Below are 21,273 nucleotides of genomic sequence, written 5' to 3' on the forward strand. Positions count from 1 at the left end.
TTCCTGTCCAGAGGAAACTATTTCCTGAGGCCCTGGCTGCATCCTCACCATCTTCTGATTCCAAATCCAGAGGTGGTTCAAGTAGGGAGGCTAAGTGGGTAAAGGTGCTTAGTGCACACACGCCTGGCTGGAGACTATATTTAATTCCCAGAAGCCATCGAAAGGTGAAAGGTGAGAACCAGCTCCACAAAGTTTCCTCTCAGATCTCCGCAAGTGCAACCCACACATACCATGCACATGCAATAGGAAAAGTTTAAAACAATTATAAACACAGAGGTGCTCCCAAATAGGCACCTGGCCCTCCTCCCCTGTGCCGGCTCAACCTTGCTGCCCTGTGAATGGCTCAGACACCTGTCAGATGATCCAGATCTGAAAGATCTGCTGCTTTCGCCACTACCACCCGGCACAGAAACCACTTCAAAATATTCAAGTGAGAATAGTTTCTCCCAACAGCATGCTGTCCTCCACCTCGGACGATGGGAGGTGTTGGGGGGGGGGGGGTGAAGATCAGCAAGTAGCCTGGGGTCAAAACCATGACATCTGGCTACGGCCAAGTTCCTGCATATCCCATATCCAAGTACTAGCTAGTTACGTCAGTTGATTCGAGTCAGCCCCTGATGTCCTCACTTTCTGTCACCTCTACCATGACCACCCTTGTCCAAACTACCAGAATACAACAGTCTCTAACAGGTTCCCCAATTGCAGCTTTGATCCCCTAAACACACCCCTAGCCCATGACTTCACAACATGACCAATCTTTTGAAAACCAGAACACCTCTCCCTGCTCTCCTACTACTCTGGGAGCAACAGCCAAATTCTACAAGACTCCCAGCCTCCTCCACACAGCCAAACAGCTGAAGCTGTAGGCAAGCCATACCAATTAAATGTTTCCTTATAGAGTTGCAGTGGTCATGGTGTCTCTTCACAGCAATAGAAACCCTAAGACGGAGGCTTGAAGTATCCTTACTCCACTCTCATTCCTGACTGTTCTCTCATCTCTGTGAACTAACGGGCATTTTATAATAAAAATATCAGCACTGTCAGCAAAATCCTGTGCTTTGGAGTTTTGACTCTTTCATAAACAAAAACACACACATTCAAAGATGAACCCAGGAGTGAAAAGGCCCTGGCCACCAAGGGAAAAGTAGCTACTGATAAGATTTTATTTGAAATTGCATGAAAAGAATGTATCCCAAAATACTCTTTCCTCCCCAAGCTGCTATTAGCCATGGTGCTTATCACAGCAGTAGGAAGCATACTATCACACTGCCCAACCAAACAGTCTGAAAATCCATTCTCTACAGTTATTTCCAAATACACTCGCTATAACAAAACGTCTAAAATTTTATCTCTTAGATGGCAGGTGAGGGCACAACAGTTAACTGTGTAACACCCAGCTTTCAAATGTCTCTTAGACATTATCGAACCTGCAGGAAGGTTCTGTCCACTGACCTTTTCCCTAGACTGGCCTTGTGCAATATCACAAAGAGCTAAGAGATCACATCAAACCTCACACTCCCCTACTTCACCTGGAAAAGTGTCTGACTAGCCAAAGATCCTTAAGCAGTCCACCATACCTGCCCTGCTTCTCAGTTCTCAGACCCAGGACTCTCTAACAAAGGGGTGGGGTGGAAGAGCCTGTAACAGGAGGAACAGGCAGAAGGAAACTCCAGCTGAACACCACATTCCCGTAGAAAAACGACAAGAAGGCTGACTAACTGGGTTGACTCAAAAGCAACCAAGGTGCTGACACCCCTACACTCAGAAGGCAGAGTAAGAAGCACTGCAAACGTGAAGACAGCCTAGGCTATGGAATGAGGTCCAGATTGCTTCAAAGAGCCAGAAAGAACAGTGAACCTAAGTGTTTCAACCCCACAAATCAGTGTCCCCACACGAGCAAAAAACACACAGCATTCACTCGGAGAGCAACGAGCCATGGGCTGTGAGAATGGGAACAAGCAGCAGCCCTCAATCTAGGCAAAGACTGGAACGCAGGAGTCAGGCTGGGGAAAGCCTGTCCCCAGAGGCCTTGGGGAAGGTCTGTCCGAGAGACTTAACCCTGAGCTACCGCGTCTGCTGTTTGTCTATTCACTGTTAGCTTTAGCCAGGCTACCAGCACCACCTCTGCAATGTCTCCCCAGGTACTAGGAGAGGGGATGCAGAGACTGTGTCCTCACAGAACCTACTGGGTTAGGCGCTGATTTAAAAGGCACCATCTGGGGCAGGCACCCCGGCTGAGGCTGGAGCTCTAACGAGGGGAGCAGAGAGCAGCCAGGCTCACATCCGCAGCCCTAGTGCCTCAGTCACTTTCCTCCTCTTTGAGGCACTTCAGGAAAGGGGGACTTATTTGGCTCTCAGTTCATCACGGAAGAGAACAGGCATGTGTGGCCACTGTCACATTTAATTCACAACAAGGAAGCAGACAGATGTTGGTGCTCAGTTTCTGCTTTCTGCTCACTCCAGGACCTGAGCCCCAGAAAGGTTCCCACCCACAGTAAGGTCGGCTTTCCCACCTCAATGAACTCAATCTAGAAAGCCCCATATACACCCATTTCCACTTCCATGGGAATTCTAAATCTATCAAGCAGACAGTCAGGCTTAACCACCACAGGAGGCCAGAAGGATTAAAGTTTCAGGTCATCCCCAGCCACATACCAAGTCTGGACCCAGCCTGGCTTACATGAGACTCTGGCAATAAAAACTGGCAGAAAAAGAATCATCCAAGTGAGAACTACCATGGGTAGGAAGCCAGAGCAGAGGAAGATGAAGCAGTTAGATCCCTGAGGGCCCCAGAGGTGGGACCCTCAGGACAAAACCTAAACCCAGACCTGACTATGTGTGTCATGTACACAACCAGAAGCCAGACTGGAAGTAATTATTAACAACTGAATCTCATAGCTTCTCTGTACAAACAGACCCTGACATCCACAAAAATAAAACCTAATATTTGAAACCTCCCACCGTCCCCAGTAACAACCTTCTATGAAGTTTTTTTTCCTTTTCTTGAAAAAAAGACTTTTCTTTCAGGAAACATTCTGATTATGGTTTCACCTCTCCTAACTCCTCAAAACTCTTCCCCACCTCCTCTCCCATCCAAATCCACACCCTTTCTGTCTCTCGGGGTCTCCAGAGTAGATTTCATAGCCAAATAGTCCCCGACCCCATTACCTCCTTATCAGCTTTAAATATGTCCTTCTTGCAGGCTGCAGTAGTCCTCCATTCAAAGTAATGCACACAGTCTGTGGCAGTCACAAACTCAGGAGTTCCCTGTTTAAAAAAAAAAAGTTACCATACCACTTGGTAATGAAAGTTTGTCTTTCAACTCACAGGTAAAATCTCCTGAAACTAACGGTGTGACAAGGAGTCCTAATTGCTGTGTAACAAGGTTACCAAGAACTTCCCCAAATGGAAAAGCTGGGACAGGAGAGTCTCGACACGCCAGCCGCTGGCTCCAATCCCACAAGCAAAGTCAACACATGGGAAGCGAGCCTTCGCCTTCTTCTCAAGAGCCCAATGTTCTCTGACCAAAAATCAGCAAAATCAAGGCCAGAAAGTATGACCTCATACATCCTGTGAGGAGGTCCGTAAGGATCCCTTGTAGACTCACCAGACCCCGCCCCAGGCAGTCCCTTCTGTCAGCCAGGGATGACTCCAGATCAACAGACCCTCGGTAATTAACTTCTACCTCTCCAACCCATGTGCAAAGCCCCAGTTCATCTTCAAACCCTGTTTCCCATACAATGAACACCAAACCCTTAAGAGCAATGGACAGAAGTCAACAGCTAGTTTACTCTACCACATCACCTCCACAGTTCATGCTGCCACCCAGAGACATTAAGATCTCAATGTGTACAATGAGCAGTTACGGGCCGATTCAAAATTAACATTCATCCTAACTCAAGTCTCACCATGTTTAAGACTGGCCTACTTAGTGGTTCTGGATGGGCTGTGAGTGAAAGTGGACTGAGTCTGGCTGTTAATTTTAGCCGTTTATCCCTCCAGCATCAGGACTTCTCTAGCAAGAATGCCAGAGGGAAGACTACACATGACAAGGTACGGGGAGGGCCCACTCACCAGGGTCTTCCCACACAGAAATGTAATGCTGGTCTGCGTTCTGTGCTGTGAATCTGAGGGGTGGCAGTCCGTGGTGGTGTTGAATTCCAGGAGGGATCTGGATAAACTTCTCAAATTAGAATCACCTATTACGAGGGAATCAGGATGAAAATAGTGAACACACATTTAACATATAGGGCCTTCTGCTCACAGATAAGCTCTACGCAAACCAGGAGCCTTAAGCATGCAGGGTTGTCTTTTCAAATGGAGCCCAGCTTCCAGCCCAGAAGGCTAGGATCCCTTTCCATCTGAGCTGCAATACTTACAAAGAACAGCGAGGGGCAGTCACTCGGCGCTCTGTTGCCCCAGAGCCGAGCTTTGGCCAAACCCAGTCAGGCGTGAGGGGGACAAGCTAAGCACGGCAAAGCCAAGCCTGAACGCGAGGGGACTGCTCAGAGCCTAGCCGAGCCAACCAAAACAGAGCCGTGCTGCGCCACAGGAATCCATGAACCGAAACCACACCACAGGAACCCACAAACCCGTGCCGCGGGAATCCAAACCCGCGAAGCCCTTCCGTGCCGCACCGCCGAAACGCGCTGCGAGAACCGGGATCCTGAACTGAAGTCATGCCGCAGAAACCCGAACCCGTGCCACGGAAACACAAACCCGGGAATCCGAACCCGCCCGGCGGGAATCTGAACCTGAAACCCCGAAGCCCTTCTGTGCCGCACCGCGGAAACGCGCCGCAAGAACCGGGATCTTGAACTGGTCATGCCGCAGAAACCCAAACCCGTGCAGCGGAAACAAACCAGAACCTGCACCCAACCCAAAGCTATAAGAACTGGAAACCCAAAGCCGAAGCCGTGGGAACCCGAATCGCGAGAACACGCAAACACATGGACAAAATACCGCTTTAGGAAATGTCTATTAGGCACTATAATAACAATAAATTATAATATTAACATACAGTTGTGTACAGCACTAGAGCCATGCATTATGTTTATATAATGTTATTTTACTTACCCACTGATCGAAAGGTTTTGGTCTTTAAGTCATACATACAAACAGCACTTGTAGGCCCACACCCGGGAAGATCCACATTTCCACAGACGTTTATCTTATAAACTGCATTATTTTTGGAATCGACAGCTTCCCAAGTGTAGCTAGAAAAGAAGATAGGCCATTTGTCACTGTCATTGATCTGACAATTAACTCCACTCTGATTTGACATTCTAGCCATATTTGCTTCAACTACTGCAAACAAGAAGATACTTTCATTAGCCAAAAATACCAAGTCAAATGTGGCAAACGTTTAAAAAGTGGCCAGGATAGAATCTACCAAGTACCACCTGTAAGCATTATAGCTCAGATGGGAAGGGATTCTGGCAGTTGGGAATACCACAGGTCACTGTAAGCGTAGCAGCTTACAGCCCTGCTCCAGGGAAAGGTCTCCCCAGTGTAAGAGCCTGCTCCAGCAGGAGAGGGCTTCCCCAGACAAGCTGTTTCAGCCCTGCTCCCTCCGTGCTCAGTCTCTGCTCCCGTGAAAGAAAGTCTCACCCAAACCTGGGTCAAGAGATTTATTGGAAGGGAAGAACCCAGGAGAGTGGCTGCCTCTGTCCTGGTGGAAATGCTTACATAGGGCTCCTTAGGAGATTTTCAGGGTGGAACTGGTCAGATTTCAGTCCCTAGAGCTCAGATTGGCTCGATCTCGTGCTCAGCGATTGGTTCGTGCTCGGCTTAGTTATCAGGGGCAGACTGGCTCTGGTTTCAGGGCCAAAGAGTGCTTCTTTCGCTGGCCCTTTTTAGCCTTTCGGCTCTAATTTCAGGGCCAGGGCATATACCTTTCACCAGCTCTGAGTCTACAGTCGAAGTGTGTTTCTTTGGCACTGGTTTCAGGGCCAGGGTGGGTTTCTTTGGCTGGCCCTTTTACGCTACACCACCTGGCCGGGAAAACCAGAGAATACTCAAATCCATCCTTACTCTAAGAACATCAACTCAGGTGAGCTACTACTTAAGTCACACTGTGTGAGGTGGGCCCAGCCTAGTCACCCCAGATTGCTGAAGACCCAGAAGACTGCTGTATTTTATTTTGTGTTGAATTATTAATATTTTATATGTATTTTGCCAGCATGTACATCTGTGCATCACATGTGTACGGTGCCCAAGAAACCCAGAAGAGGATGTCAGTTCCTCTGGAACTGTAGTTGCAGGCATTTTGGGAGCTGCCAGGGCTCTTAACTACTAGGCCATCTCTCTAGTCTTTCCAAGGGATTGTTTTTAACTCTCAAGCTTTTTCCTTGACGACCCTGTCTCCATCTCCTGAGTGCTGAGGTCACAGGTCACCTAGACTTAACACAGTCAGGGACCAAACCTAGGCCCAGGGACTCCACCAATCGAGCTCCATTCCTCAAGTTTTTTATTCTGTTATTTTTTAAAAAACTAGCTATAATGTGTAAAGCTGGCCTATTTCTAGCAGACAGACTACAGTCTGGACCTTAACTGACTTGATAGCTCTGCTAAGAGTTGTTGTCTGCCTCCCCATCAGACAAGATCTTCTGCAGGCTGGTTCCCTACAGAGAACTCTACAGAACCCACTCTGACTACCGCTACTGTCAACCTGAACACCTGAAACAAAATCATTGGGGTTTTTTGGTTCTGCCAAGTAATTATGCTTAATCCTCTACTCTTCCCTGGGAGAATGCTTGCCCATTTTATAAACTGGGGTCTCTTTCCTCAGCAAGGGTAAAAAAAAAAAGGAAGAGCGTGGGTAAGAAGTTTCTTGAGAATGTGCTTTAAAAAAACAAAATACACACATGCTGAAGCATGACTAATAAAAACTCAGAGAGAGAAATTGGACCTGAAGGTCCGAAAAGCAAAACAGCCAGCCACTGGCTCTACCTCTACCTCAGTCTGGAATGGCGATCCTGCCTCCAGGAATCTCAGAATGACACTGAGAGCTGTCTCCTCCCATCTTATAATCAATCCTCTCTAGTTCTGGGATTAAAGGCATGTTACCACACGGTTTCTATGGCAACTAGTGTGGTGACTGGGATTAGCAGTATGTGTTACCACTGCCTGGTCTGTAAAACTGGCCAGTGGGGGGGCTGTTTTATTCCCTGATCTTCAGGCAAGCTTTATTTATTAAAATACAAATGAAATATCACTATGACATACACACACAAAAAACAAAACAAAAACCCTGATTAACTTTGAACAGTTCTGATGAAAAGAGGGAAGAAAGACTAAATCAGACTTATTGGGATAAGGTTCAGAAGTGAGACAGCTCCCACCCATTTCTAGTCATGTGACCCTGTGACTACTGCCCCACGGAAACACCCACAGAAGTTCCCAAAGCTACCAGGTACTGTCCGTAGCCTTCTCTGACTAGAATTTACTGCCCAAGCAGTACCACTAGCATCACGGACAAACAACTCTCTTAACCTCGGGCCTGGACTCCAGGGTCAGAGGCCCCTGCCCAAAAGAAGGGTGTGTGAGCATCTGGCAGGTGACAGAGTATCCTGGGAATTTGTGGCCACTAAGCTACTACAAACCTGAAAAACTGGTTACTTAAGTGCCAGGCCTTTGGGGTGACGTCAGGCTTTAAAGCAAGGACTACTCAACAGACTCAGTTACCTCCAGAGCCAGGAGGATTGTGTATGAAAAAAAATCACTCATGCACTGTAGCTGGCCCAGAGAAAATCATCAATGAAAACTGTTTCTTCTTCCTTGGGCTGGGGTAGGGGGACATAGGTGCACACTTAGTTTGTTTCATGGTGTGTTGGGGGGGTGGGGATTCCAAACTTGTAGGTATCCTTATGCCCGTGTCCCCTATCCCCAGTGCTGGGATTACAGAGGCCCAGCCACAAGGTTTCCCAAGAGGTACAGAAGGACCAAGTTCCCAGGCCCCTGAAGACGGAAGGGAAGTGAGTGAACAGTACACACAATATAAGCTCTGACGGAAACTGAGTCAGTGGGGGCAAGCAGGGGATCACTGAAGACTACGGCACAGCTGTGTCAGGCTGGGGAATTACTCTGAGCCCTGACAAGTAGCAGTGACTTTAGGGGTGAAGGGAAAAAAAGAAAGAGAGCAACTTTGTTAAAGCTGGAGGACTAAGAATTCGGCAGCGGGCAGGGAGGCCACGCCCATCCTGCAGTAAGCAATCTTGATTCTACTTGAAGAAAGTGAAGGCCACAGCACACGTAAACTTTCCTTAAAGCGTTTAGGAGGCAATTTGCAGGACACTAGCACATTTCTATTGCTATGGTTAAGTTTCAGAGAAAATGCTAATCTCTCATTTGCGAGCTGTAATTCCAAGTTTTTCCAAGCTGGCAGGCAGCAGGCAGTTCACTGAAAACCTTAGCCTAACATCAGTACAGTTCCTCACAGCCCAGTGACTGAAGTACCCACAGTGCCACAGATGTCTGCAATGAGAACCAAACCTAAGGAAATGCAGACGGAGCGAAAGGAACAGGGTGCAGTGAGGTGCACAGAAGTCAGAGAGAAGGCTGCTTTCCAAAGACATACACTTTGTATCTCATACAAATCTATCAAATGGAAGTGATGATATAAACAGGGAGGGCAGATCCTGTCACCTACTCAAGTCTTTGAACACAGCTTCTTCAGAATTGATTTAAGGGCTCATGAGCAACCCTGCCCGGCAGATGCCCCCAGCACCATGGAGCTCAACCCCCAGCTCCCAGGGAGGTGTGCTAGTTCAGCTCTTAGTCATACCACCTAAGAGCAAAGACTCGGTCACAGTGAAACCTAACAATCTGCAGGCTGTTAGCACTGGAGATCTAATTCCAGCGAACATTACAGCTGCTTTAAAATGATCCAAAATGACAGGCCTGGCACCGTGCACTGTCACTCAGCTAAACACCACATCAGGAACTCAGAGGAGCCGAGTCAATCCTGCGATGCAGTGGAGTGAGCTGACCTGGTGTGTGTGTGTGTGTGTGTGTGTGTGTGTGCGCGCGCGCGCGCGCGCACGCGCGCGCACAGGACACTAGCACTTTAAGACAGCTTTCAATAAGCCGAAAAGTGGGAGAAAGAAGCGCCGTGTTTAATAAGGAGGGGCTGCACCTCTGAAGTCAAGGGCAACAGTGCAGTGATGGACACTGGGCAGCCAAGGAAGGAGGATCAATAGTTTAAGAACAAACTGGCTACAGAGCGAAGCCTACCCTAGCCTGGACTAGCCAAGAATCCATTTCAGGCCAAGCACAGTGGTCCATGCCTTTAATCCCAGTGCTCAGGAGGCAGGTCTCTGTTGAGTTCAAAGCCAGCGTTGCCTACATTGAGAGTTCCAGGACAGCTAGGGCTGTACAGTGAGACCTTGCCCCAAGAAAGAAAAAGAAAGCAAAAAATAAACAGTGGAAGTTGTTACATTTAAAATCATGAACTAGATGACTGTAAATTTTCTGGCAGGTCAAAGGCCAAGCAGTCAAATGGCCCAGGCTGTAGCCATCCTCAGAATGGAGTCCATAAAAGCTGAGACCTTAGCATGGGGCTGGTTATCCAAGCACCTGAGACTGAAGTGAGCGGACAACAAATTGGCATTTTATCTTTTAGAAAAGAATTTTCTATTTGAAACAAATACGGATAGTCAAAACTAAAATTCCATCCCATAGCAACAGTTCACTGCTAAGCAAGAAAGACGCCCAAAGTCCACCCTTTACCAAGTTTATACAGTGAAGACTGGGCAAAGGCAGGCAGGGCAGACAGTTCACTAGCTCAAAGGGAAAGCAAAGCCTTAATCTTTTAACTCTACCAAGAGGCAAAGTTTTGAGGAGACCACCAGCAGCTGAGCACACGTGAGGTCTCCACGCCCTCCCGAGGAGTGAGGTCCAGGGGCATGCTCACAGCTCTCCGCTGTTACTCAGTCACTGAACCTCATTTGAGGGACTGCAACAGGCAGTGAGGAGGAAGAAACACCAAGGCTGGGGACATAGTTGGTCAACTCAAAATACAGCCTGAAATCTGCCCACTGTCCCACCCTTGCAAAATTCAGTCTCTCTCCTCAAATGAGGACACCCAATTGTAAGTAGAACGACCCCTCTGGGCACACACATCTGAACACGTGATTCCTAGTTAGGGGTGCTCTTGGGTGGGTTACGAAACATTAGGAGGTGGAGCCCTGCTGAAGGAAACATGTCACTGGGGGACAGGCTTTCACAGCCACGCCCAGCTTCCAGTCTGTGCTCAGAGCTCCCTGCCTGTGGACAGAATGCCTGGATGGGAATGTCTCTCAGCTTCTTGTTCCAGCCATCCACTGCCATCTTTTCCCACCATTACAGAGCATCCCTCTAGAACCCTAAGGTGAAATGGAATAAACTCTTCCTTCTATAAGCTGTCTTGGTCATCACAGGAACAAAAAGCAACTGCTTCAGAGGCCCTGAGTTCCACCCCAGCACCATATATAAACCAGGATGGCAGCACGTGCCTGGTAACCCCAGCACGTGGGAGGTAAGAGTCAGGAACTCAAGGTTATCAATGGCTGCATTACAAACGGGATGATTCTGGAACACAAAACTGATCTCTTCAGTTAAGTTCTGCAGGCTAAGTCACTAAGGCCACCTGAAGATCAGTTCCAGGTTACTACTACTTACCAAAACATTAGGAAGGAAATGGGCTGAAGAGACAGCTAAGGATAGTGAGCTTGTTCCATCCTGGCATACATGAGGCCCTCCCCCAATACTCAGTACCAGGGAACCAGAGGGAGGGCTGGACGCCAGGCTATGTGTGCCTCAGGACAAGGCTCCTCCCAGCGCCAACCCCTAAGTAGCACCCACCCCAACAATTGCTCCATCTTCAATACTCTTGAATTTCTCAGCTTAGGAGGCAAAACACCAAGGCTCAGAACAAGTATGACCTCTCCAATGCCACCCAGCTATGAAGTGTCTAGGCCAGGAACAAACCCGGGTTAGCTGAGCTCCAAGGATAAGAGCTGTACCACTAGGGTCAACTGTCTCATTTCGTCTACATTTTTAAGATAATTTAAATTTTCTGGAAAGTATTTAGTTTCAATGACATCACTGAAAAGTTCTCACACACACGAGCGAGCACACTCACACATGCACACTCATGCACACACACACAGCAATTAAGATGACAGATGTAGGGGCTGAAGAGATGGCTCAGTGGTTAAGAGCACAGGCTGCGCTTCCAAGGTCCTGAGTTGAATTCCCAGCAACCTTATGTGAACAAGGAGCTCACAACCATCTATAATGAGATCTGGTGCCCTCTTCTGGCTGCAGGCATACATGCAGGCAGAACACTGCATACATAATAAATAAATAAACCTTAAAAAAAAAAGACATGTGATATAGAGACTTCCAAGTTCCTGTTTCATCTCACAACCACCCGTGCACAGTACCATCTTCTCCAATAACACAATATTAAGTCATTCCTTTATAGGCACATCCAAGACACAGAAACTCCCTTTCTTGTGTATGCTGTCAAAACTCACGTGGATCTCGGAGGAGGGCGACTTCTCAGAGTGACCTGAAAGGAAACCCTGGGGAACACTAAGCCCAGACCACCTGGCGCGAAACAGCAGGCTACCTGTGCCTTGGCCTAGAGCTGCCAAACTGCAGATCAGACTCCTCACATCCGGCAGGCTCCTTCCCTCTGGCCAGGCCACTGGGCTCTAACTTGTAGACTTCTGAGCAGAGAAGCATCCTCTCCACTGCTCTCAGACTCACTCAGGCCCCTTCCTTTAGAGGGACTGTAAATAGACACAAACCAAGAGGTCTGGAGGGAAACGGGAAGGGCAAACATCACAAACATGCTGTATATTTGATGTGCTATCTCTAATTTTAAAGTGAGTGTGGTGGTAGAAACACACTCAACACGAGTGGTCAGCAAACACATGGGATGAGTCCGCCCGTCACTAGAAAAACTGAGCACGGATCAGTCTGAGGGCAACAGCCCTCTCCTGAACTACCTAGAAGTTCAAGTCACCTATGCCTTAGCAGTGGCTCTGAGGGTCCACTTTAACCTCGTTTAGTTTAAATTTCAGAATATCCTCAAAGATGTTGCCAAATTAAAGACTGTGGTAGTCTGAATTAAAATGGCCCCATAGGTTCATAGGGAGCGACACTATTAGGAGGTGTGGCTTTGTTGGAGTAGGTGTGGTCTTGTTAGAGGAAGTGTGTCACTAGGGGTGGGCTTTGAGGTTTCAGAAGCTCAAGCCAGGCCCAGGGCTACTCTCTCTTCCTGCTGTTTGTGGATCCACGTATAAAAAGAACACTCACCTACTTCTCCAGCACCATGTCTGCCTGTGTACCACCATGCTTCTGAATTGTAAGTCAGCCTCAATTGAATGTTTTCCTTTATAAGAGTTGCCGTGGCTGGGTGGTGGTGGGTGCACACCTTTAATCCCAGCACTCTAGAGGCAGAGGCAGGCAGATCTCTGAGTTCAAGGCCAGCCTGGTCTACAAACCAAGTTCCAGGACAGCCAGAGCTACACAGAGAACTCCTGTCTCAAAAAAACCCAGAGTTGCTGTGGTCCTGGTGTCTCTTCACAGCAAAAACCCCTAACTCAAGACGGATATAACTTGAAGGGTTTTCATTTTTAAAATCTTAAAAGTCTGTGACACTATGTATCTTATTATCCCAGCACTGCAGAGGTGGAGGCAGGAGGAGGCCACACAGCCAAGATTCTGACTCCAAGGCTGGGGGGTGGGGGGGGGAAGACGACCAACAGTAAGGTGCATGTGGTAGCACCACCCTAATGCTTGGGGGGAGGGTAGAGTCAGGACAGGAGGGTCATCACAGAAAAAAGAAAAAAGGGGGGGGGGCAGGGTAGCAACATGTCTTGTGGGGCTAAAACATTTGCTGTCAAGCCTGACAACCTGAAGTCCCTGGGATCCACATAGTAGAAGAAGCAATTTCTACATACCTGACCTTCACACATATGCCATGGTGAACACATATCACACACACAATAAAAAATAATAAATTGTTCTAAGTATTTTTAAATTTACACACAAAACCAAATCTATATACTCTTAGGGAAAAAAAATCCACAGAACCCACCTAAAAGCCAGACTCAGTAGTGCAAGGGTCAGTTAGTTCAGCCCTCTACAGGAGATAGAGGCCTAGTACACACAACAAAACCAGTGGGAAGGCAAGGACACCCAAGGTTCTCTCCTGATCTTTCCATTTGCATGCCTGAGCACGTGTGCGCGTGCACACACACAACAGGGGAGCTAGTGTGCATGTACACGAATGCTTCTATGGTCAAGTTATTTGCATGCCAATCCCTTAATGAAAAACACCTTACTCAGCAACCTATCGGGCCTCTTCTGTCTTCTCAGAGGTACACCTCTATTAACTCAACCTCTTCCCAGTCCAGTTATGTATCCTCCTAGTTCCCCAACTGCCTAGAAGTCTTAAGATGGCAGTGACAGCTTGCCATCATGTAGCTGGTCAATATTTAATCACTGGCTTATAATTATCAGCACACAAAGCCGGTATGACAGAATCAGTCATAAAATTAACAAGCACATGCGTAATTTGTTTTCCTTTAAAAAATGAGAAAGTTGATGATCCACACAACAAGACACACACAGCACTAGCTGGGGGTGCTTGTCGTAATCCTCAGTGAGCACGAAGCTGCCTCTTGGGGACAAAAAGAGTCCTGAGTCTTTCCAACTCAACTTCCAAACATGATTCTGCTTTGGAGACATGTATCCAAATCCTCCAGTAGAGTGTGAGGCGGTCACCTATCTCCAGGGTCTCAGCTCATACATGCAGCATACTGGCCCAAAAGCCAGACAAGTCTCTGAGAGATCAGGAGGAGACAGGGTCCCTAGTGGGCCTACAGCAAGGCAGCTAGCAAAGAGTGGACCTTGGGGGCTGGGTACTAGAAGAGACAAAAATCTGGCCTGGCAGAGTGACTCAACCCTGACCAGACGATGACACTGGAAAACACATGACTTTGACACAGCAGGGCCCAGGATTATATAGGAAGTACTTCACTTCCTATTCTAACCAACCACAAGACTGTGGATAAAGATATGAAGCCAGCTCAAAGAGGAAGAGAAGATCCTCATGGAGAGTCAACCTTTAGTCGGCTTTTCCCAGAGAGGTACAAAGGATCTAGAAGCAGGAATCACCTGAGTAAGGAAGGATCCAGCCAGGCTAAGGGACCAGCGCTACAGGCAACCAGGACCCAGTGGTCTTTGAACCATGTCCTACGTGAATGATAGCAGAGGCAGGTGGGAGAAAGGAGCCTCTGAAAAGGAGCCATGATCACAGTGGAAGACTACACAAACCCTGCTCAAATCCACCCCTGCATCCCAGCCTATAGGCGGAGTGGAATTCATATACTCTAAACCCCAACTTCCTTATCCACAAACCAAGCATTTGAGAGCTGTGATATAACAGAAGGATTCAGATTGCTTAAGAACTGCATCCACACACACAAAAGAGGACAACTGCCACATGACACAGGCAAGGAACTGAAGAGGGAAGGGAAGGGCAAAGGCAGACCCTTGTCCTGGCCACACTCACCATGATGCTGAAGAACCTGAGCCTCCAGATACAACTCCAGGGGTGCTGAGACACGGCAAATACATGCACAAACATGTGACAAACATGTGGGAGACGGTGTTAGAGGAAAGACCTCTTCGTTCCTAAGGTCTTGGTGCACAGTTGGCTGTCCCACTGCTGTGCCAAGCTGAGACCACACATCACAGAAACAGGAATATGTGATGGTAGCCATGAAACACTGGGAGGGAAAGTGGGACATACAGGCAGGCCTGGGACAAGATGGCCTCCAAAGATGTGCCCCTAATGATCCACTTTCTCCAACTAGGCACCACCTCTGAACGTTCCTATCCTCTCCCAATCATGCCATGAAATTATGAGTATGTCTGTGAATTAATCCCTTGATGCAGTCAAAGCCCTGATGTAGTAAGAGTATCTGTGTCCCGGCAGCTGCTCCCAAATAACCAGAGACTTTATATTAATTATAAATGCTCAGCAAACAGCTCAGGTTTATTACTAACTAGCTCTTAAATTAAATTTAAATTCCCCCCCCCCCCTTTGTGGTTTTTCAAGACAGGGTTTCTTTGTGTAACAGCGTGGCTATCCTGGAACTAGCTCTTGTAGACCAGGGTGGCCTTGAACTCAAATTCAACTGCCCAGCCTTAAATGAACCCCTTTCTATTCATCTATGTGCTTTTACCTCCCCTGCAGGTCCTGTTTCCTCTCCATCTGGTTCATGATTCCTGTGGCTTTGCCCTTCTTCCCAACATTCTGTCTGCCCTGAAAATTGTGCCTAGCCATCGGTCAATCAGCTTTTTGCTAACGATGAGAGTAATACATATTTACGGTGTGCAAAGACTGTTTCACAGCACCCTGATGAACCAGCCACCTCTCAGTGACTTCACCTACCGCTAGAGATCAGCATTTCAAAAACATAAGCCTTTCGGGGGAAGGGAGAAGGGACAACACACTTCACACCCAAACCACACACACACCAAAGTGCATTGGGGGAAGGCAGGGCACACAACAAGACACCAGAACACAGAGACAGACAGCTTCTTCCTGGTTGTCCCCTCAGGACAGGCCAGCAGCCGAGCCTCCCCAGCCCTCAACTATCTAAGTCTAAGCCGGAGCAGCTGCCACCAGAGTGCCCGTCTGGGTAAACCTGAACTTCCCAGCAGCACAGGAGCAAGGATTCTCACCCTCAAAAATTTCACTACGGCAAACAACACCTGCCCTCTGAGACAGAGCCACCAGGAACCACCCAGAACATGGGCTTGCCCAGCTCAACCCCAGCACACAGGCTGCAGCTAGGGTCTGGGTCCTCAGTCTACATCAGGTGGGCCCCCTGTGCCTGTGCATCTGTAACTAGGGTTACGTTCTCCTCCTGAACAGTGTACTCCTAACTTCAAGGAAGAAAGGGGCAATGGAGGCTGGTTAAAGCTCAGTGGTGCAGCATCTCCCTCAGGGTGCCATAGCCTAGCCTGTCCTTAGTGCCAAAAATTAAAAAATTAAAAGTTAAAAAAAAAGATCTGCGCTGGGAAGTGGTACACAGAATCCTAGTCCGAAGAGACGGAGTCTAGGATGTTCTCAGTTTGTGGATGCTGACCACCATGCTCACAGCCCTGGGTTCAGTGATGCCCAGCAGGATGTAAACAGCAGTAGTGGCCTGCAGCTGTGATTCTGGAACCGGGAAAGTGGAGACAAGACGGTCAGATGCACAGGGTGACTGTGGCTCGACAGCAAGTTCAATGCCAGCCTAGGTGAAACGGCACACCTGGGACATGCCCTGCAAAACTTCTGAACGTAATCACTTAACCCTCACTGTCTTAAGAAGCATGCAATCTCTCCCATTTTTAGAGAGCACGGAAGAAACCTGGCCTGCAGTCTCAGATCAGAAAGGGACCACCCACAGCAGGGACTCGCCATGCAATCTGCCCCAAGCACAAGCCACTTCCCACTGCATCCTGGCTGTAAAACTGTCACCAGCCTCAGGAACCTGAAAGACACGAAGCCACTCTGCACAAAAGCAAACCAATCAGAACTTTTGGGGCTTGGGGTTTGCTTTTGAGTTCAGGCTGGCCTGGAACTCAGGGCAATCCTCCTGCCTGAGCCTGCCAAGTGCTAGGATTATAGATATGAGCCACTCAGTCCAGCATCCTAATTTCCACATCTTCTTGATCCCCCAGTAGCTCCAAAGTCATCACAGTCACCTCTGGGACCCAGTCCCAGGGTAACACTCTTGACATCTCTCCTGTGCCCAACATGGGGTTGAGCAGGCTGCTCCCACAGGCAGAGCCCTGCAAGGCTCTTCCCTGTCAGAGGCACAGTTTACACCCTCACGTCCTCCCAGACTCCCTTTACATCATCACCTTACAAAAGAGCCTAGGCTTAGTGGACCCCTGCCCCCTGCTCCCTTAGGAGCCCCTTGATCCTCTCCCATGTTATTAAGGAATGCTGGGCCCCATGACGCCACTGGCTCACACCGCCTCCTCTAAGAGTCAACAGGAAGAGATGTTGGCTTTCACTTCAGAATGGAAAGTAGCATATCTACAGCTGGTCAGGTGAGAGGAGAGGCCCAGAGGAACAGTGACGATGACTCAATGGGTCCTGCCCTTGTCACTTCTAAGAAACCCTCTTCTGTGTCATTTCTGGTCTGGTGCCTTGTTCTATTCACAGACCAGGCAGAGGAGTAGGGAGTTTTCCACACATCTGCTTTAAAATGTGCAGCTGATGGCCAGGCTTGTCAGCACAGACTTGTAAAGCCAACTGCCACGGAGGCTGAGGGCGGGAGGTTGCAAGCCTGAGGGTTGTCTTAGGAAGCTCAGTGAGACCTGTCTCAAAGTTTTTGTTGTGGTTGTTGTTTAAAAATAAAAGGGGGGGGGGGGAACTGGAGATACAACTCAAGGGCACAGTGCTTGCCACCTTAGAAGCCAAGGCCCTAACTTCAAACCCCAGTACTGCCCACAAAAGGGAGTGAAGGCTGATTTTGGAGTCAGTTGGAATTAGAACAGCCTTACATCCAGTCAAACCTCAGGAGCCACATGGAAGCTCTGGACAGCATATACCCAAAGTTCAGCCTAAAAGGCTGAGACTTACCTCCCAAGCCACTGCGATGCAAGACAAGTTGGAGGCCACTGTTGACTGGTGTTTCCTACCCTAGACCAGCAGTTCCACAGCACCTGCAGGATCAGTCATCTGAGGAATTTGCCCTCCACTCCAGCGCTGACTGAGTAAGGGGAAACTCCTGCCAAAGGCCAGTGGCTGATCTGGAGGGCAAGTTTCACATCCCTCGGGACAGGACAGCGGGATTTTCCTCCACTGTGATGACCCCTCCACATGCTATCAGAGACCAAAATAGAAACGACAGTCCTTGGCACCTCAAAAACTTTGCCAGTAACAGCTGGTTTGCAGTTGTAGAGCAAGGTGAAGTGACCAAACATTTTCTCTACCAACAGCAGACAATTCCAACCCCAAAGGAACAAGCAAAGTCCAGCTGATGGCAGGGGCCACTGGTAGGTACCTAAGCCAGTCAGGCCTTCTGGCCTCCCACTCTTGATAAACAACCACAGGGCTTGGTGGCTTATGGCTCACGCCTTTAATCCCAGCACTTGGGAGGCAGAGGCAAGCTATCCTAGTCTATTATAATCCTAGTCTAATTAAAAATAAATAAATAGATAAAGAAATAAAGAAATGGCACAAGGCCCAGTCCAACAAGGGGCACCTGGACCTGGCACCTGCCCAAACTCCACACCTCCTGTGCCAGGGAGTTTTGTGCTAGGAAGGTCTTGCAATCTACTAACTCAGATCTCAGAACTGAGTGTGAAGTGGGACTGCAGAGCCACAAACACACAGCTTCAACCCTTTTCAGAAAAGACCCTTTTCTTCCGCAAAGGGAAATCTCAACCAGCAGGCACTCGCCAGCTGAGGCAGCGACTCCTGGGCCACTAAGGGTGTGTAACACTGAGACAGTGACTTCTAAAGGACACTCCCAGGCCAGCACCTGCCTTGTATTCCAGCACTCGGAATGCTGAGGCAGGAGGTCCACGCATCTGGGCTACAGAGAGCCAGTCTCAAAACATAAGTAAGGCAACTGTGTGGAGGAGCAAAAAAGACCCAGAGATGGCCTGGCCCCAGTTCCATCATCCAGACCTGTCTCCACAGGACTCATCCGGACGTCAGCAGGCAGCACCAGCACTCGGCCAACAACTGTCCCCAGGGGCCAGCAGCTGCCTCCAGCAGGAACAGCGCGACTGGGTGAGTGTCTCATAGCAGAATAAGAAAAGATTTCAGGCTCCACAACCAGCCCCTGGCATGTCTTTCCCATCTCCCCAAAAACAATTTATAGCCAAGTTCCAATGAATGCTTCCAGCCCTGCCCTGAGCAGCTGCACAGGGCAACAGATGTCCAAGATGAGATTTACCATAAAGAGCACCATCAGGAGCCACAGGGGTCAACGCAACATGAACCCAAGATAACCACCAAAGAAAAGGCCCCCTTGTAACCCCAACATTCAGAGACTGAGGTAGGAAGATCATAAGTTCAAGGCCAGTATGAGCTATATAGTGAAACCAGGTCTCAAAAAAAAAAAAAAGTTGCATGATGGTGGCACACACTTTTAATTCCAGCATTCGGAGGCAGAGGCAGGTAGATCTCTGAGTTTGAGGTCAGTCTGGTCTGCAGAGTGAGTCCCTGGACAGTGGGGGACACACAGTGAAACCTTGTCTCAAAAAAACCAAAAAATAATAAACAAATACATAAATAGAAAAATTGGACATTTAGGAGGTAGAAGCAAGTGGGTCTCTGTAGGTGAGGCCAGCTTGGTCTCCACAGTGAATTCCAAGACGGCCAAGGCTGAGTAAAGGGGAATGGGGAATGAGGTGAGGGCAAAGGCTGGGGATACAGCCTGACTGGTATGAAACAGTACTAGTTGCAGTTTGGGGAAAAAAAATGGCACCAAAGGGTGTGACATTATTAGGAGGTATAGTCTTATTGGAGTCACCATAGAGGCGAGCTTTGAGGTCTTATATACACTTAAGCCACACCCAGTATGACAGACCACTTCCTGTGAGTCAAGATATTGGGCTCCCAGCTACTTCTCCAGCACCATATCGCACCATGATGATAATGGACTAAACCTCTGAAAATGTAAGCCACTCCAATTAAATGTGTTTTCCTTTATAAGAGTTGTTATGGTCATGGTGTGTCTTCATAGCAACAGAAACCCTACGGCAGAAGTTGGTACCAGGAGTGGGGTATGATGCGATAGGCCAAGCCATGCTTTTGTTTGAACGAATATGGACCTTGGGAATGTAGATTAGGAAAGCAGTTGAATATTGTAAGTGATGCTTATTGGGCCAAACTAGTAGGAGCATGGAAGACAGTGATGCTAAGAGTGATTACAAGGGGGCGGGGGCGGGGGACGGGACACTAGCTCAAGAGGTTTCTGGGGAAAGAATTTTAGCATTTTGCCTAGAGATCGTTCTTGTGATAATTTGGTAAAGAATAAAGCAGCTTTTGCCCTTGTCTGAAGAGTCTGCCTGAGACTAAAGTGAAGTGATTAATCCCATTAGCAGAGGAAATCTCAAAACACAGACTCTGTTGTGTGGTCACTAGAGTTAACTATAATTAAAATATATAATGAAAATGAGCAAGCTGAGCAAATAAAAATACAAAGCGTACAGAGTGAGAAAAGGGGCACCGGGAGGTAGAACAGAGCTAAATCCTGTGTTCAAGGAGACAAACAGATAGAGAAATGGACTAAAAGAATGGTAGCCCCAGGGCAAAATCCCACTCACCTAAGTTTCCAACTTATTTAAAGGAATTAATGAAAAACTTAGAGCCAGGTGTGGTGGGGCACACCTGTAACCCCAGCACTGGGAAGTCAGAGGTTGGCAGATCTCTGAGTTCAAGGCCAGCCTGGTCTAGAGTTCTTCTTTCAAGGCAGCCAAGTTTAGGCAGTGAAAGACAGAAAGCTGCTGAAGATGTCATTGAACAAGGGGGTCATGTTCCAGCCCCTATAGGAGGCTATTAGTCACATGGTTCTGGCTTTGGAATTAAGGGTAGAAGAAACAGATTGTGGAATTTGCTTCGGTAACAAAGGAAAGTCACTGAGGTCAGGCACGTGTCGGGGTGTCCCTGAATGGAGGCCAGGAGAGGCCATTGTGTGAAACTGGAGGAGAAATCTGGATTGATTGCCTTGGAGACCCAAGATGTTAGAGAGGCCAGAGATGTAGGATATCTGTTGAAGAGAGCTGCTAACAGGGAGTGGAACCTGTCCAAGAGAAAGGAGTGTGTTTCAGTCAACAAAGCTGAAAGAAATTGAAGATCTAAATAAAAGCATTTAGACATCAGACATGGAGATAAAGTTAGGAGTTTGCTCTGTTTTTTGGTCTTGCTTTGGTCCAGCATTTCCTCACTATGCTCCCTTCCCTACATTTTGGAATGGTATTGTACATCCTGTACCATCGTATGTTGGAAGTATGTAGTCTGTTTTTTTAATTTGATTTTATAGAGGATTACAGTTAAGAAACTGTATGAATCTCAGAAGATTTTGGACTTTTAAGTAAATTTGAGACTATGATATATTATGATGACTTTTGAAGTTAGGCTGAATACATTTTTGTATTATGATATGGCTACAAGCCTTTGGGGGCCAGGGAGTGGAAAGTGGTGGTTTGAAAGAAAATAGTCCCCATAAGGGAGTGACACTATTAGAAAGTACGGCC

General features: G+C 48.0%; 1 protein-coding gene across 1 annotated transcript in view; it reads right to left on the reverse strand.

Annotated features, from left to right (window-relative positions):
* The window catches only part of Igf2r (insulin like growth factor 2 receptor), a 90,906-nt gene that overhangs the window by 62,654 nt on the left and 6,979 nt on the right, over window positions 1-21,273 (reverse strand). Inside the window, exons 2-4 of the mRNA XM_038338523.2 lie at window positions 5,077-5,216; window positions 4,075-4,199; window positions 3,169-3,267 (exon numbers count right to left, since the gene is read on the reverse strand). Of these exons, the coding sequence (XP_038194451.1) occupies window positions 3,169-3,267; window positions 4,075-4,199; window positions 5,077-5,216 (364 nt within the window). The remainder of the gene's footprint in view (window positions 1-3,168; window positions 3,268-4,074; window positions 4,200-5,076; window positions 5,217-21,273) is intronic.

The sequence above is a fragment of the Arvicola amphibius genome, chromosome 8, assembly GCF_903992535.2.
Source record: "Arvicola amphibius chromosome 8, mArvAmp1.2, whole genome shotgun sequence".
Lineage (NCBI taxonomy): Eukaryota > Metazoa > Chordata > Mammalia > Rodentia > Cricetidae > Arvicola > Arvicola amphibius.